The sequence below is a fragment of the Hypoxylon fragiforme genome (genome assembly GCF_022984875.1).
Source record: "Hypoxylon fragiforme strain CBS 206.31 chromosome Unknown GGS25scaffold_1, whole genome shotgun sequence".
Lineage (NCBI taxonomy): Eukaryota > Fungi > Ascomycota > Sordariomycetes > Xylariales > Hypoxylaceae > Hypoxylon > Hypoxylon fragiforme.
Genome location: NW_026054756.1, coordinates 3,039,531 through 3,054,817, shown reverse-complemented (window position 1 = coordinate 3,054,817; position 15,287 = coordinate 3,039,531). Strand labels below are relative to the sequence as shown.

General features: G+C 46.4%; 4 protein-coding genes across 4 annotated transcripts; 1 reads left to right on the top strand and 3 right to left on the bottom strand.

Annotated features, from left to right (window-relative positions):
- Positions 1-763: 763 nt before the first annotated feature.
- Positions 764-2,997, bottom strand: GGS25DRAFT_45918 (uncharacterized protein). Its single transcript, XM_049258919.1, has 4 exons — positions 1,506-2,997; positions 1,356-1,454; positions 1,096-1,301; positions 764-1,033 (listed from the first exon to the last, which is right to left on the bottom strand). Exons 1-4 carry the CDS (start codon positions 2,753-2,755, stop codon positions 780-782), a joined length of 1,809 nt encoding a protein of 602 aa, XP_049121704.1. The 5' UTR covers positions 2,756-2,997; the 3' UTR covers positions 764-779.
- Positions 2,998-7,628: 4,631 nt separating this feature from the next.
- GGS25DRAFT_517215 (uncharacterized protein) lies at positions 7,629-9,776 on the bottom strand (the record flags this gene model as incomplete). The annotated part of the gene is made up of 6 exons (XM_049263345.1): positions 7,629-7,720; positions 7,857-8,092; positions 8,198-8,690; positions 8,797-8,951; positions 9,003-9,633; positions 9,701-9,776. 6 exons carry the CDS (start codon positions 9,774-9,776, stop codon positions 7,629-7,631), a joined length of 1,683 nt encoding a protein of 560 aa, XP_049121703.1.
- Positions 9,777-11,496: 1,720 nt separating this feature from the next.
- On the top strand, positions 11,497-13,863 carry GGS25DRAFT_527472 (uncharacterized protein). The gene is made up of 8 exons (XM_049265092.1): positions 11,497-11,952; positions 12,018-12,126; positions 12,215-12,297; positions 12,374-12,555; positions 12,802-13,035; positions 13,149-13,189; positions 13,254-13,407; positions 13,491-13,863. Exons 1-8 carry the CDS (start codon positions 11,767-11,769, stop codon positions 13,567-13,569), a joined length of 1,068 nt encoding a protein of 355 aa, XP_049121702.1. The 5' UTR covers positions 11,497-11,766; the 3' UTR covers positions 13,570-13,863.
- On the bottom strand, positions 13,712-14,936 carry GGS25DRAFT_471376 (thioredoxin-domain-containing protein). Its single transcript, XM_049259346.1, is given in 4 exon segments — positions 13,712-13,862; positions 13,877-14,192; positions 14,279-14,383; positions 14,522-14,936. 3 exon segments carry the CDS (start codon positions 14,647-14,649, stop codon positions 13,994-13,996), a joined length of 432 nt encoding a protein of 143 aa, XP_049121701.1. The 5' UTR covers positions 14,650-14,936; the 3' UTR covers positions 13,712-13,862; positions 13,877-13,993.
- Positions 14,937-15,287: the final 351 nt, after the last annotated feature.

Genomic DNA, 15,287 nt, shown 5'->3' with positions numbered 1-15,287 from the left:
CTCTAACCTACCTACCTACCTAGATATAACTACTTCCCAAGGAGCAAAGCAGCAAGCAACAACTAACTAGGTACCTAACCTAGACTAGCGTCGACGAAGCAAGTGACGGCCTACACTAGTTTGCGGCTTAGAACAGCCATAGATATATATATATATATATATATATATATATGTGTGCAGAGTTCTTTCTTCTGGCGTCAACAGCTACATAACAGGCCACATCCGCGATTTTCTTCGTCTGTGCCTATCCTCTCGTCTACAACAGGAGCGCCACCTCAAGTCTACACAAGTTTATAAATATTTCTCAAGGCACAGTACCTACAAGTGGCATTGCCCCTAGACAGCCGTCACCGTCGGCCGAGGACACCTACATGTGGAGTGTCTTCCTGTTTTTGGGGATAACTACCTAGCCCTAAATCTGCTTAATGATGGAGTTCATGGTTGAGATCTTTGGGAATAGGTATTGGACTTACGAGTTGATTAATCCGAACCACACCATTCATTCACAAACACAAGTAAAAAACAACGAGGTAACCGTACTAGAGGCATCGACGTTCATCTAGCATCTAAATCAATATACATACATGGTATCGCACAATGGAATCACCAGATTCCCTTTTTTTCCTATGTTGTAACCCAAATGTATGCCATGCAATCCTGTGCACCGAACACTATGACCGAACCTTGTAGAAATGAAGCCGCTCCATTTAATTTTGTATTTTTACTTAGGGAAGTAAGATCTCCTTAAATCACATTTCTCCACCAAGGGTACCCTGAAATCAGTTGGTTTGCTGCTGCATATGGGTAGGCAAGTTGTAGCTTGCGTAGTCGGCGTGAACGAACGCCCTGTCCACGATGGGGACCGACTCCAGTACGTAACCTAAGCTTTCGCTAAGATCGTGGGAATCGCGTAACGTAGTGGATGCGTCCAAGATAATATCCACCTCAACGTTGAGCTTATCGCCGGCGTGGTATGCCTGCAGGCCCTGAATCTGGTTTATCGTCTTGGCGAAGCGCATCGTAAGGTACAGCACTGTCTATGGTTAGAAATGTCTTGTTGGTGTTAGGGGGAGAAGGTTAAGATGAGAGACTTACAAATGTTTCGCTGATCAGCGGTGGCAGAAAATCCGGTAAGATGCTTAATATGTTCCAGCGAAGTCTGACTCCAGTTATAGATAACTACAACCGACAAGAGGAGACCACCCAGAGCATCCAACCACCAAATCTTAGCATAGAACCCTACTATGGGAAATAATATTGATCCTGTGTTGAAGATGACGTCTGTCATGGCATCCGAAGCCCTAAAAATCACATTAGATTCATATATCGGAACACAATGAACAGGGAGAACTTACAAGGCTTGTACGCTGGAATTCTTAAGCATTCGGCACCACAACCAGCAGAGCCCCTTGATCAATACTGTTCCCAGCATGATACTAAGCGCAGGTATTCCACTAAAGACAAGTTAGCGCTGTCTGATTACTTATTGCGGGTGAAATACTTACACTTCTACCAATTCATGTTCGGGCGCAGCTAATCGCTGTACCGACTCCAACGCAACCTGGGTAAATGATGTGATCATAATGACCGAGAAGACCAGGACACCAATAGGCTCCAACTTTCGTCGTCCAACAGGGTACTTGTACTGGTCTTGTCTCGAGATCAACCAAGTCGTCGTCCACACTATGACCGTCGACAGGAAATCCAAAACTGCATCGACAAGAGATGCCAAGACCGACATAGAAGATACCGAAAGGACGACGGCGATCTTACCAGCTAGCAGGATAAAGTTGGCCGCAAAATTGACGTAGATGGCCAACGTAACGATCCGGTCACCGCTGTCTAATTCGTCATCGTCTTCCAACCACGGAATCTCGGGTTTCGGGCCATCCCATTGCTCGTCATCTTCGTCGTTATTAAATAAGGGCGTGGTTTCGGTAGTCCGGTATATGTCCTTGGGAGTGCGCTTGACCTTCTTGACAGGACCGGCGTTGAGCAACCCTGGGTCCTTGTTGCCGTCGCTATCCTCGCCACCAAACTCAGCATTCTGAGGACTAGAGTAGCTAACCAGCGGGCTAACATGACCGTTCGAATCATTGGTGCCAATTGAATTTCCAGGAAAGCTCTTGGCGATGCTGATGGCGCTGGAATGCTCTTCCGAGATAGTGGCTGGGATATCGATATCCTTGAAATGGTGGGACAGATCGTTGTACTCGTTCAGCAGATCGTGAGGCAGACTGCTGTCGAGTAGGCGATCAATGTATAGATATTGTTGTACGAGGTAGTTTATGCGCTCATAGTACTCGCGTACAGGCTTCTTCATGTGGCGCATCTGATCCTCCGTCTTCCAGTAGCGCTCCCACTTGTATCTCGGGTTTGAGTTACCAATAAGACGCATGGAACGCATAGGCGAACTGTTGAGCAACTGATTTAATCGGCGCTCATCAACCTGGGAACGTCGGTGGTGCTCATCGTCAGGCTCGGACGAAGGATGTGGGAGCATTGGTGGTAACAATCCGGTTTCCTCGTCATCCGGAGCTGTGGGTATAGCGCCTCGCCAGGTACTACCGTAATTGTGTAATGAGGTATGAGAGCGGGTTCTGAGGAGTGAGGTGAGGGCACTGTGGCCACGCGGAGATAAAGGCTGGGTGTTATCATCTTGCAGACCTAGACAGGAACGCTTGGTAAAGTGAGGGTGTTTCGAGCGTGGTTCCGAGGTGGATAATAAGCGAGAGGAAGAGTTGTCATAAGACATGCTGGCGACCTTGTAGGATTGATCCTGGAGTAAAAGGGTAGGAGGGTTATAGGATGTAAAGAGTGTAAAAAGGTAAAAAGGTAAGAAGGTAGAAAGATAGGCTAGGTAAGTGGTGGATTGGAGGCGTGAATGAGGGTGAGTGAGCGTGAGTGAGCGTGATAATGGGATGTGGCGGATGTAGGACTTTGCAGGGTTTGAGCGGTTTCTATGGTGGCAGCTAACAAGCTGCAAATCAGATTGATAGATAACAACAACCTTTGTTTCAATTCAACGTCTTTCTTTCCAATCAGCTCTCTGCCCTCTATTTTTACTCTTCTTTAGCTTCTTGATAATAGCTTTAACTTTTTTTTAGCTTCTTAGCTCCAGGCTAACCAGGTAATACCAGCCAACCTGACTGACGTATGTAGATAGAGGTTAACGGTACGTATTGCAGCCGTATTGCAGCTGTATTGCAGCTAAGCAATTTAGGTTGGTACCTCGGTGGCTATGTCGAATAGAATGTGGAATTCCTCAAAGATGAAGAACAAGGTATGTAGTTAAAGAATAAAAAGAATAAAAAGGTAGGATTGGAAAAGGTAAATGTCAAGAAGGAGGAGGTAGGTAACAATTCAAGAAGGAAAAGTTTCAGACGAGAAGAAGAAAAAAAAAAAAAAAAAGAAGAGATCAACATATGTAATGTTATTAACTAAATAATATTCTACCTAGTATGTACATAGTTTTTTACAGTAATACGCAGACTCGCAGAGGCGTCTGCGTTTCCTAACGTTTCGTTCTGGGGTTTGTTTGAGAGATGCAGATGAGTAGGCAGAGTAGCATCTCAAGATCCCTGCTGGCGCATCCAGAGACCTCTTCTTGCGGCTATAGAATACATACTGTAACCAACACTGTGTTCCTTATCCCGCTTTTCAAGGGTCCTCGCGTAAATCTTACCCGATAATGGAATAGTCAGCCAAGACGCCGTGTCTGGCTATCTAACCTAGCACTACCTAGCACTACCTAGCACCACCTTGCACCTACCTAGCAGGTATGTAAGTGCTGCAGCACAGTCCCCTTAACCCTTTATCCTACAGCGTCTTTACTGGAGTGCAGCTACGCTGATCTCAACATCGCCTACAGATTTGCGATCGTTAAACCACACCTACCCTGAATTCTAATGGTTAATCTCTCAGCGTACCCACCACAACTATATGTAGGGTCCTTGGCCTTACCTCCTCGCAGCCTCGTTGCGTCGTTTTTTAAGAGGGTATTAAGAGGGTATTAAGAGGGTAGAGTGCATATACCTAGTATTAGGTACATATATGCAGATAAGTGTGCAGCGAGCGTCGTATCGACTCGGAAATACAGATTAAGGCCTGTCTGCCAAGCCTCGGACATACAGCGGAAACCTATTCCAATAAGTATAAGCACCCACATACGAGGTACATAATAGGGTAGGAGGCCTTCCTTGGCTGGTGCAGGTATGCACAGGTTCAGGTTCAGGTATGTACGCACATTGCAAACATTGCACATACCTACATATAATGTGAGACCCCTTTCCCGGAAGCATAACCAGATTCCCCCGTGCCGCCATCATTTTCCGTGAATTGGTTTCTCCGTCCCATTCCGATCTCGGATTTCATATGGATTATTTCAGTCAAGCTCTCCGGCCTCTGATGCCTTCCTTCGCTGTACCTACCTAGGTAGGTATTTAATCTTTCCCGTCAGAAGCGCTGTCGCCCCAACTTATCAGATCATGCTCGCACCCGTGGATCCTCCACTCTAAATCCTCCACACACACTCTCTCCTTCTTTCATCTTGATTTTCTAAACTAGAATAGGCTCGCCACGAATCAACTTTAGCAATGGCATGATTAAATCATAATTATAGTCGTGTTATCCTAGAGCTGGTCCGGCTTGGTAATCACGGTATGCTCATTCGATTCCTCCAGCACCATCATACTTGCCCAGGTGTAGAAAAAAAGTCATGGTTAGACGCAAGATAGGAGATAGGAGAAGTTCCATCTGAAGGAATCTTGAAATGCACCTGGCCTGGTGAAGCAGTGCATATTGGTGATCGGCACACCGGCGGTGCTGATCGGATGTAGGAAGTTCCTCGTTAGATTCGGTGGGGATGTCGGCCTTTCCACCCCGCGTCGTCGCTTAAGCACCTCGCCCAGGTCACTGTCACCTTGTCCTGCTTGTCAATACTACCTACCCTCTGCCATACGCTATTGCGGGCATTAAAAAACATGAATTAATGAGGGGTTCTACATGATGGACTCGCCCTCACTACCGAAACCTAACATTCGTACCTCAGCCATGCCGAGAATTGATGTCCTCCTCTCGATGAGCACGTGCCTGCTACTAAGAGGTTATACTGGTGCACAGTAAAGGAGGCCGAGTAGTACTGGAGAAACTTCCAAGACTCAATGACGACTCAGCGTAGGTATGTAGGTCAATCATGTGAAGCATGCATCGGGACAAAAGAATGAGAGAAAAAGATAGAGGATGGCACTGCATCGCGGGGTCAGTACTCGATATAGCGATTAATCACTCAATTGAATGTACCGTGCATGTCACTGCATATTCCGTACTGTACAGGGGACGCTACCAGAACATTCAAGGTTGACCGTTGAAGTCTTCAAGTTTTCCACATGTTACATAAGGCAAATTCAACTGACAGCTGTAGATCAGTTTGACAGCTGTCAGAATAGCTTGTCACCTGAAAAGGATTAGCGCATTATGTCAGCAGCTACATAACTACTGGTTGGTACGGATAGGAAATTTGGCATTTTAGCGCAGTCAGTGCTTCATCTTGGCAATCTTGGCACTGCTGTGCAGAATATTCGATTCAATTTTACCTGTGGAAACTTGAAAGGACTCAATGTTCTGCTACATAACTATGTTACGGCGTAGTATGTAGTGCCTATCTGTCATGTGACATTCTCTTGTGTAGCCACACTTTGGTCCATCCAGGAACTCCGGTATTGTGGCTAGGCACGTAATTAGTGTCTTGCTGTGCCACTTCAAATGACGTCAGGCCCCAAGGTTGCCTCGGTAGGTACGTACTCTTAGAGATCAATGATTATCACAACCTTCAGCGTTGACGTGCCTCCTTTTTTTTTAATGAGCAAATTCTAATGAAAATTTATTAATGAGATTTTTCCTTTGATGAAGTCTTCGAAACAATATATAATACGTGTATTACTGAAGTTACGAAAAGCAAAAGGGAGCTTTACTATGAATCGTTTTACTACCTACATAGCATCTAATAGCTAATAGCTCTGTGTTTATAAGAGCTATGATTTGTGTATCCTACGATAATGTAATCCAATCTTGCTATAAATAGTGACTAGCTCCTAAGCTGCCTATCCCAGTAGACTTAGAAAGCTAGCAGTTACAACATCCAAAGTAGTCATAACAACAAACGTAACAATAGTTACATCTCATTGGAGCTCGTTACGAGCGCTGGTAGTTGTTGAACAGTAATCACTACGATTAACAATTATCCCCAATGTTACACGAGCGGTGAAGGAATCGAATATAATAAGGAATTGCGGCGCATACAGCCCTAACCTAAGTTTATATACAGCAGCTATCCGCAAACAGGGCTGGATTAATATATGTCACTGTTCCCCATGGAGCAGGTACAACGTCTACACACAGCCCATATCGCCCAGAAGGCATCCAAGCATTAAATTGGGCACAACTGGCACGGCACAGATAGTTTAAACAGCGATGGCCATTTCCAAGTGATTGCAGATCGACAGCAGCTTGCAACACCAAGCATTCACATCCGCCTCAGCTGTCTCCGGCCCGCTAATATTATACTCCCGCGTCAGTTTTACGGACTCCGGACATACCAATTACTTATAAATCACTAGTGAAAAGATGGAGCATCGCGAGACTTACCCGTCTTGTCGGGAATGTGGATGGGATGTTGGGTTACGTGCTATTGTTATCTGTGCACGTTTAACAGATAGACCTATATCTAGAATCAAGATTAGAGACGAGAAGCAACCTCTCCATTTCCCGAAGTACCTATTAGGTTTGCGAGTTGTAATTATCTACCCATTGTGTTGACCGCCGGAGATAGACAGAAAATGTAAGAAAAGTGGCCGGTTAGGGGAACAATTAATTGTGTAAGCAGAAGGGGCAAAAGCTTTATAAATAGGAAAAGAAAAAAATAGAAAGGGCCTCAAGTACGAATAGCTTCACCTTGTAAACCTAGGTACTGTGCAGGTGTCTACTAAAAAGTTTTTTTTAAAAAAAAAAAATTTAAAAAAAAAAAGACAAAAGATTTGTGGTAGGATTGAACCCGCACCCTCAGAGCCTCCCAGTGGTTTTCGTTCTGAACCCGCACTTTAAGGGAGCCCTTGGTGGTTTTCGCGCCTTACCACTGAGCCAACATGGGTGAAAGCCCATGTTTCTGAGTTCTCACCCAGGAAGTGGTAGTTATTGTTTTCCGGGGCCTTATAAGTTTAACTTCGGAGGGGAGTTGGGTGGCTAACCTTAGGAGGAGGAAAAATAGTATCACCGGGGAGGCTTTGTTGCCTTAGGCATAAGGGGATGTTTTGGGCACAGTACGTAGCACAGCCCAAGGTAGAGGGGTATCTACCTACTAGGTAGGCCAAAAGAAATATCCAGATAGCATAGGCTTCACACAGACTTACCATGGTCCTGTGTATATACTCCAAGTGCTCATCCAGTTATCTACACAACCCCCCCAACCCTCCATAATTACTTACATATAGGCCTTAAAGTTGAACTATATCTAACAAGCAACAAACTCACCATATGTAGATACTATAACCAAACTCACATCTCCAGTTTATATATAACTAACTCCTCCGTCTATCTCACCCTTGATATCGGGATATTGATGCTACCTCAACCTAGGTCAATTTCCGACCCCAAAGCTGCCAGTCCCAACATCCATTATCATTACTTTCTCTCCAAAGCCCAGATGTTCCCGAATCGCTCATGCCTAAGTAGCAGAGAATCAGCGAATTATCCTCCTCCTCTTCAAGAAAGTAGGAATAATAAACCGAAAACAAAAAAGGGGCAGAGAAAATATGAGAGGCGAGAAAAAAGAAAAGGGGTAATGGGGTTAAGAGACTTACACGTAACGATAATCTGCAAAAAGTTTCCCGCACACTCCGTCTGGTCCAGCTTATACTCCTTCAACTTCCTGCAGCCCGCCTGGCTCTTCGACGGCGAGACCTCCACCCAGACCTTGCTGTCACCCCTGACTTCCCCCGTGCCGCTGCAGTACTCCTTGCTTGCCGGGTGCCACTGGTCGTAGACTCCCTTGGCCGAGCCGAGGCAGTAGGCTGGGAGGCGCGTGTTTGGGTCGTTGCTGAACCGGGACGTGTTAGTAATAGCTTCCAATTACCTAGTTTTCCAGCAGTGGAATGGGAACTTGATGCAGAAGAGGTAGGTAGGTAGGTAGGCAGGCACGCACTTCTTGGAATCAAACCAAAAATAATTCGACCCAGACCCCCTATCGCCCGGCCGCACCGACCAGCCATAGCCGCCGCCGCAGAACTGGCGCGCTGCTGCCATGTAGACCCCCGATGTGTAGTTTCTAGGTACGCCGCCTGAGCCTTCATCGTCTACCTTTTCCAAGTCGCACGTATAACCCTTTCGCTTTGGCCGTTCGGTTGGCTTCGCTTTGGCGGTGGTTTTGGATGTCTTGGAAGAAGATTTGGATGTTTTGGTCGTCGTTTTGGACGCGAATGTTGTGGGCGGTTTCGGCGTTGACGTTGTGAAGCTTCTATGGGTTGAGGCTTTGGAGCTTGTCTTGGAGGCCGTCTTGGAGGTATTTTTAGAAGTTGCTTTAGAGGTTGTTTTGGATGTGGCTTTGGAGGTAGTTTTGGAGGGTGCGGCGGTTTTGGTGGTTGAGGTTGTAGAAGCTTCGCCTGCTCCGGGGTAGAGACTCTGAAGTCTGTTTTTGACTACGACATTAAAAAGTTAGCATTTTCCAGTGGCTACTAATTTTATTTGGTATGGACAATGCTAGATAACCAGACACAGTGTAGGTGGTGTTGGGTTACTACTCACGCCACTGCTTCATTTTCTCGCTGACTTCAACTTGGCCTGTAGGCATCGCATCACCCATGGCGATCTGGCCCTTGTACGTAATGAAAACTGCTTTTGTGGGAGAGACAGTGGTTGTCGTAGTTTTAATCGTCCCTTCGCAGGTGTTGGTGGGGCCTCTGTATCGAACTTAGATGGAAAACTCGTCAAAAGGTGTACGGTAAACTCACGTTGGCTTTTGGGTTGTAGTAAAAGACTCCCAGACGCCATCCTTCCTTATGTTGTATGACATCTGGGCAGTAATAGTACAATGATCGCTTGACGATGAAGAGCTGGTTTTCGAGGAAGTGTGAGAAGAGGTGTGAGAAGTCCTCTGCGTCTGGCTCGTAGTTGGCTCAGTCTTGGTTGGCTTGGTCGTAGTTGTTTTGGACTGGGTTGGCTTGTCGTTATTTTCATTACTTCCGCCACCCTTGTCGTCGCCCGTTTTATCATTCTTATCATCTTCATTCTTGTTATCCTTATTATCGTCATTCTTATTATCCCCCTTATTGTCCCCCTTTTTATCGTCCTTATCGTTGTCATTATTGCTACCCCCCTTGGTATCGCCCTTGTTGTTGTCGTTATGTCCGTTGTCCTTCGGGGGTGGGTTAATCTTAGGTATCACCAATGGCGGCGGCGGAGCCAAGTCAGGAATCTTGGGGATTATGGCTGGGAGCGTTGGGGCCCCTATCTTTGGTATTACAACAGACCAAACCATCCCCAATGGAAATATCACAATGCCGTTAGACGTGGTTTTTGCTGTCACGGTCGTTTTGTCTGACAGTTGAACGGGCGTGTAAGTTACAACGGGTGGCGGGTTTCCTGATTATATTAGTTTAGGCGTTTAGCACTTTTGTAAGACACTTGCGGCTCTACATGAAATACTTACCTGTAGTGGCTGTCACCACCAGTATAGGAACTGGAGGCTCTGTAGTAGAAGGGTGTATCGAAGAGCCCGAAGTCATTTGAGCGGAAGTCTGCTTGGCAGTGTTCGGCAACGGGTGATTTGTTGAGGGACTATTTGTGGAAGATTTTGCAGAAGAGTGGTTTGAAGAAGTGGTGGATGATTTCATAGAGGTCTTTACCGAGGCTCCTGTTGAGGGGTGGTTCGAAGAAGTTGTAGAGGATTTTATTGAGCTCTTTGACGTGGCCAATGTTGAAGTATGGTTTGAAGAAGCTGTAGATGACTTCATTGAGGCTCTTGTTGATGAGTGACTTGTTGATGAGTGACTTGTTGATGAGCGTTTTGAAGAAGTTGTAGTTGACTTCACTGAGGCCTTTATCGAGGTTCTTGTTGAGGGGTTGCTTGTCGAAGGGTGGTTCGAAGAAACTGTGGAGGATTTTATTGAGGTCTTTGCTGACGCCCATGTTGAAGCGTGATTTGTTGAAGTGTGGTTTAATGGACTACTAGGGGATTTAATAGACGTTTTTGCCGAAATGTTTGTTGAAGACTGTTTCGAAGAGCTCCTCGTCAAGTTCATGGACGATATTCCCGAGGAGTTCGTGGAAGACTTCGACGTCATGAAAGACACCATAGGCTTCGAGTCTATTGCTGATGTTGTAGATCTCAGCACCTCTAGAGTTGAGGTTGCCGGACTCTGGAGGGTCGTCGTCTTGTCGGCCACCATACAGCTAGACAGGCCGAGTAAAAGAAGTGTTACCTTTAAAGCTGACATGATGAAACTTCAGATATTATAGCACATCTCTAAACTCCCTCTATTGTGTAGCTAGGACTGGGAACCCCGAACAGCGGAGTATCGTGGTGTGTGCCGATGAAACTAGCCTTCAAGAGCCCTAAGCTGGAAAAGAACAACTATTACTATGTTCACCATCCACGGCGGGTTTGGGCTAATCTTATCGGGCCCTATAAAACACATTTCTAGAATACCTAAAGTTTTATCCTCCATGATCTAAAATATATGTGCCTTCGAGCCGCATGTAAAAGACCGTTACTATTATTAGGTACCCAATTAACTGCTACCTTTTATAGACGGATGGGATGGGTACGGTTCCTAATTCATGGAGCTATGGATGCCCCCTTTTTCCTAAATAGGTCAGGAACAGGGATATCGAATGGATTTCAAGAGACCTACCTAGGCAGGTAAGAACCATATGGCACGGGGCTAGCTGACGGTTAGCGTAGGAACACTATGAGATAGATACCGTTGTTGAAGAGTTCCAAGTTGTGAATAACTACTGCATACATTCAATGCTATATCGCGCTGTTACGTAGATATATGCATCGATACTGTAATAGTACACATACCTACTGTACTTGATACTAGGTATGTACGTATGTCAGTCATCGTTCAGATAAGTTTAAGACTCCATGATATCAGGGGTAGCCCGTGGGTAATGTCGTCAAGCGGCACAGCAAGTTGTTCTTATATGGTCCCATCTCTATATCTGTAGTTAATTATAACTAAGATTTTCAGCTACAGATATAAGCATTCACCTTTCCTCTTTAATAATAGTAAATGGGCATCTAAATAGCAAGTGCCTAATACTTAAGAGAAACCAATGAACTTTGGAATTCTAGACGAGCAGATGCTTAAACACAAATACCGATATAGATCCACTAAAGTACCTAACTGCCTACCTGGGCTAGTTACCAGGATAGTTATATTTAGAGCACCCATCTCGGTAGCTATCAACCTTAACAGGAATTAGATGCTTTTTATTGCTCTACAGCCCCATCTTGTACTAGATATGTAGGCTTCTATTTCAACGCCGTAGGTACCAAGATGGGCAAATATCATGCACACCTACCCACCGAAGCATTTAGTCTTACTTAGAACCATTGCGGACTTCATAAATATGGCTGGCCGTTACATCCTTTTCCGGTTCCCTCATATGGCCCCTTTTCTCTTCACCGTTCACTATCCTTCTTTCCTGCCCTTCACCTCCTGCCTGTTATGCCACCCACGGTTCCTCAGATAGACTAATCCCTCTAACATGGCCCATGGACTGCTCTTCATATCTCTACTCCTATGCCTCATTCTCACCGTAGCCGTTGAAGCAGAAGTAGATGTATGGAAGTACTTCAACGCGCCCTTCCGGTCCTTCCCGGACACAGATGAGAGATGTGGCTGCAAGAGCCACAAGGCGGAAATAGAGTCGGCGTACAAAGAGGCAGCCAAGGTTAGTTGCCTACTTTTAAACCCATCCCCGACTATATGTATCATTAAACTAACTCTAAGGGAAAGATGATCGACGCAGCCGCCGAGGCATTCACGTGGATCAACGGACGCCCGTTCCCCGATGATAACTCGCTGGACTCGTTCAAGTGGATGAGGATCGTGGTGGCTATGACTAGTAAGTCGCGCTCGCTTCTCGATTACCTAGCCTAGGCACCCCTAATCCCCCAACGTCTGAAGCCATTCTGACTGCCGCCTGTGCAAAGGCATCCTCGGCATCGAGATCGACTCTGAGACCGGGTGGCGACTTGGTCCGAGAGATGACTACATCTTCAGCTGTGCGCGGAACGTAAGCACCCCCCCCCCCCCCCCCCCCCCCCCCCTACCCGGTAAATAGAGTTGCGTACCTATTAACACCTAGGTAGGTATTCGTCCGTCTGCAAAACGGCATGAAAAGGGACGGGAAGCACGTGAATAAATTCAACGGCCTGTACTGCGGCACGTCGGGCTTCCAGTGGTACAACTATACCAGCGACGACCCGACGAACGTCGGTCAGAAAGTCTCAGACGACAGGGACAGGTACGGGGATATGTACTGGCCGGATGGGTGAGTGTAATTTTGGAGTCGTGTCTGTTCCGTCACTGCTAGCCTAGTTGAGTGTTGATCCTGTACTAGTGTATAGAAGCATATTACCCTCCCTCTTTCTCTCTTCCCTACACCAAGACTCTTGGGCCCCCTATCCCCATGCCAACTTTGCCTAGGTAGGTAGCAAGCACCTACCACTCATTCACCAGGCAGCTATCTCCAGGTTCCAGAAACTGAATACTAACCCCCACACGCCCCCCCATCCAGCTTCTGGTACTTCAACTGGAACAAATTCATGCTCGAGGAGCACACTCCCACCGACAACCACCTCTGCCCCCCCGACATCGTGGCACGCGCCACGCATGAACTCAGCTTCATCCTCCTCTGCGACCTGGCGTTTGCGAGCCCGCCGACAGTGGTCAAGAGCAAGATTGAGAATGGGATGATGCTGGACGAGGATGAGCTGCATCATAACATTGCGCATGTCTTCGTGCATGAATTGTAAGTTGACTTTATTTGGGATAGTAGGGGGGGGGGGGGGGGGGGGGCTAGTCATTTCCGTTTCCTCCCCCCTTTTTTCTGAATGAGAAATATGATTGGCTGAACTCTTATAGGACCCATTACGACGGGAGTTTAGATAACGACATTCTAGACCGTAAGCACCTATCCTTGCAACTGGTCAGCATGATCACAAATCGATTCCTAACCTTGTATCATAGAACCAGCCCACGACGAGGATGGAAATATCCAATATCGCTCGGACGGGACCCCCTTCGGAACGTATCATTTAGCATCCGTCTACAACTTGGCCGCAGCTAAGCCAAAGCTTACTTGCAAATCAGCTCAAAGCTTGAGTCTCTTTGCCATGGCAATGTATGCATTCCATTAGTGTTTCTGTACCTCCCTAGGCTTGATAGCTTCAATTTACGGCATCAGTGCTAATAATGGTGTGACAGGTACCTCGAAGAGTGGACTTGGGATGTTGAGGGGGCAATGGATTATCCCACTTGGCTAGCCTGGCGATTAGATAGCTGATGACAGTGGTGATAATGACGATGGCGATGATTCTGACAACACGATAACTCCTAATATGCACCTTAACCCAGGGCATACATAATGATATGAAACAATATACCCTGTTGCCTAGATTTACTAAAATTGTTCTGTCGTGCTCGAGATTTAGGCATATTCTTGTTTCGCAATCTTGCGAAAGGTTTTATTTTATTTATTCTATTCACATAATAGATCAAGGCTTGTCATGGCACGATAGTGTCCTCTGCTGCCAGATATCGATCGAAGACAACCTCAAACTATGTGGGGGGGGGGGGGGGGGGGGGGGGGGGTATCCTTTGCAGTCCTCATCGGTTTTTATTCGGGGTTCTGCCCACGCTTTCTTTATCATCACTCTGCTCTGCTCCGAAACGAACGAACGCAACGATGTCGACAAAAGGCGCTTCGCTTAAGCATGCTTCTTCAACATAGAGACGAGCGCATTGGGGTTGGCGCCAACCAGCTTCTCAGCGGGTACGAGGTTTCCGTCCTTGAACACCATGAAGGTGGGCATGGCTGTGATACCAAGCTCTTGGCTTAGCTCTGGGAGGTCGTCGACATCAATCTTGGCGAAGAAGACATCCTTGAATTCTTCCTCGTTCGAGTGACTGGAGAGAGCAAGCAACATTCAGTTAATCCCCGTTTATCTAATTGTCAAGTAGAGAAGAGAGCTCACGGCTGGGCTAACACTTACTTTGCTAGGATGGGGGCAATAGCCTTGCAAGGTCCACACCAGGTCGCGAAGCAGTCAAGCAGAACGACCTTGTTCTGCTGAACAGCCTCCTTGAAGGCCTCGGCGCTGTAAGTAGAGGTAACGTTAGCACACACATGTTCATGCACTAAACACCCGCAAGGCTCGAGGGGCGTTAAAAGACGCGCGAGAGCGGGGTCGAGGCTGGGTCGCATAGTGAATAGGTAGGTAGTTTTGAGGTCTTACGTCTGAATGTTGTGGACAGTCATTTTGGGTGATGTGTTATGGAATTGTTGAAAAGATGCGATTGACGTCGGCCTGGATGCTGAATGTCTGAAGGTAGACTGTGCTGCGCGAAAGAGGTTTCTGGACATGGATAAGGAGGAAGGGGAAAGAAGGAAGAAAAAGAAAAAAAAAGAAAAAAGAGAGAGGGATATATATTATGTAGCGCGGGGTGTCGGTGAATTTTATGTTATCAGCCTTAGCTCTGATATACTACAGTACTATGTAACTATGTAAACTTTGTAAAGAGAATTATTACTAAGTACTTTAGGTACAGGGTATGCAGAACTTTCATGTGGTAGGTGAATCACTTTAGCTGAAAACATCAAGCTGTAGGCTGTAGGTAGAACTTACCGTAGAAGAGCGTCGGATCTGACTGATGATGTAAATTTTTGATTTGTCAGTGCAGCTGATGACGTGATTTGAGCCGTGTGCGGTACTCGGTATTCTGTACATACCTATTCCAATTTCCAAGCAGGTACAAGTGTGGCTTACTCGCCCTCGGCACGTGGCATTGCCGTACAAGCCGCGCGCCCTACGTATCTTATACATACATGTACTACTAGTAGGTAGTACTAAGTATATGACATTATATGTACATAATTCCCAATCAACTTCAAGCCCTCCTTTCAATGTTATCATACATCATGTCAACCTACACCTCAAGGCAGAATGTTTGTAATCTACACATTTGTATGTAGGCTTGCCCGTAAGCTAAAGCTACATAGGT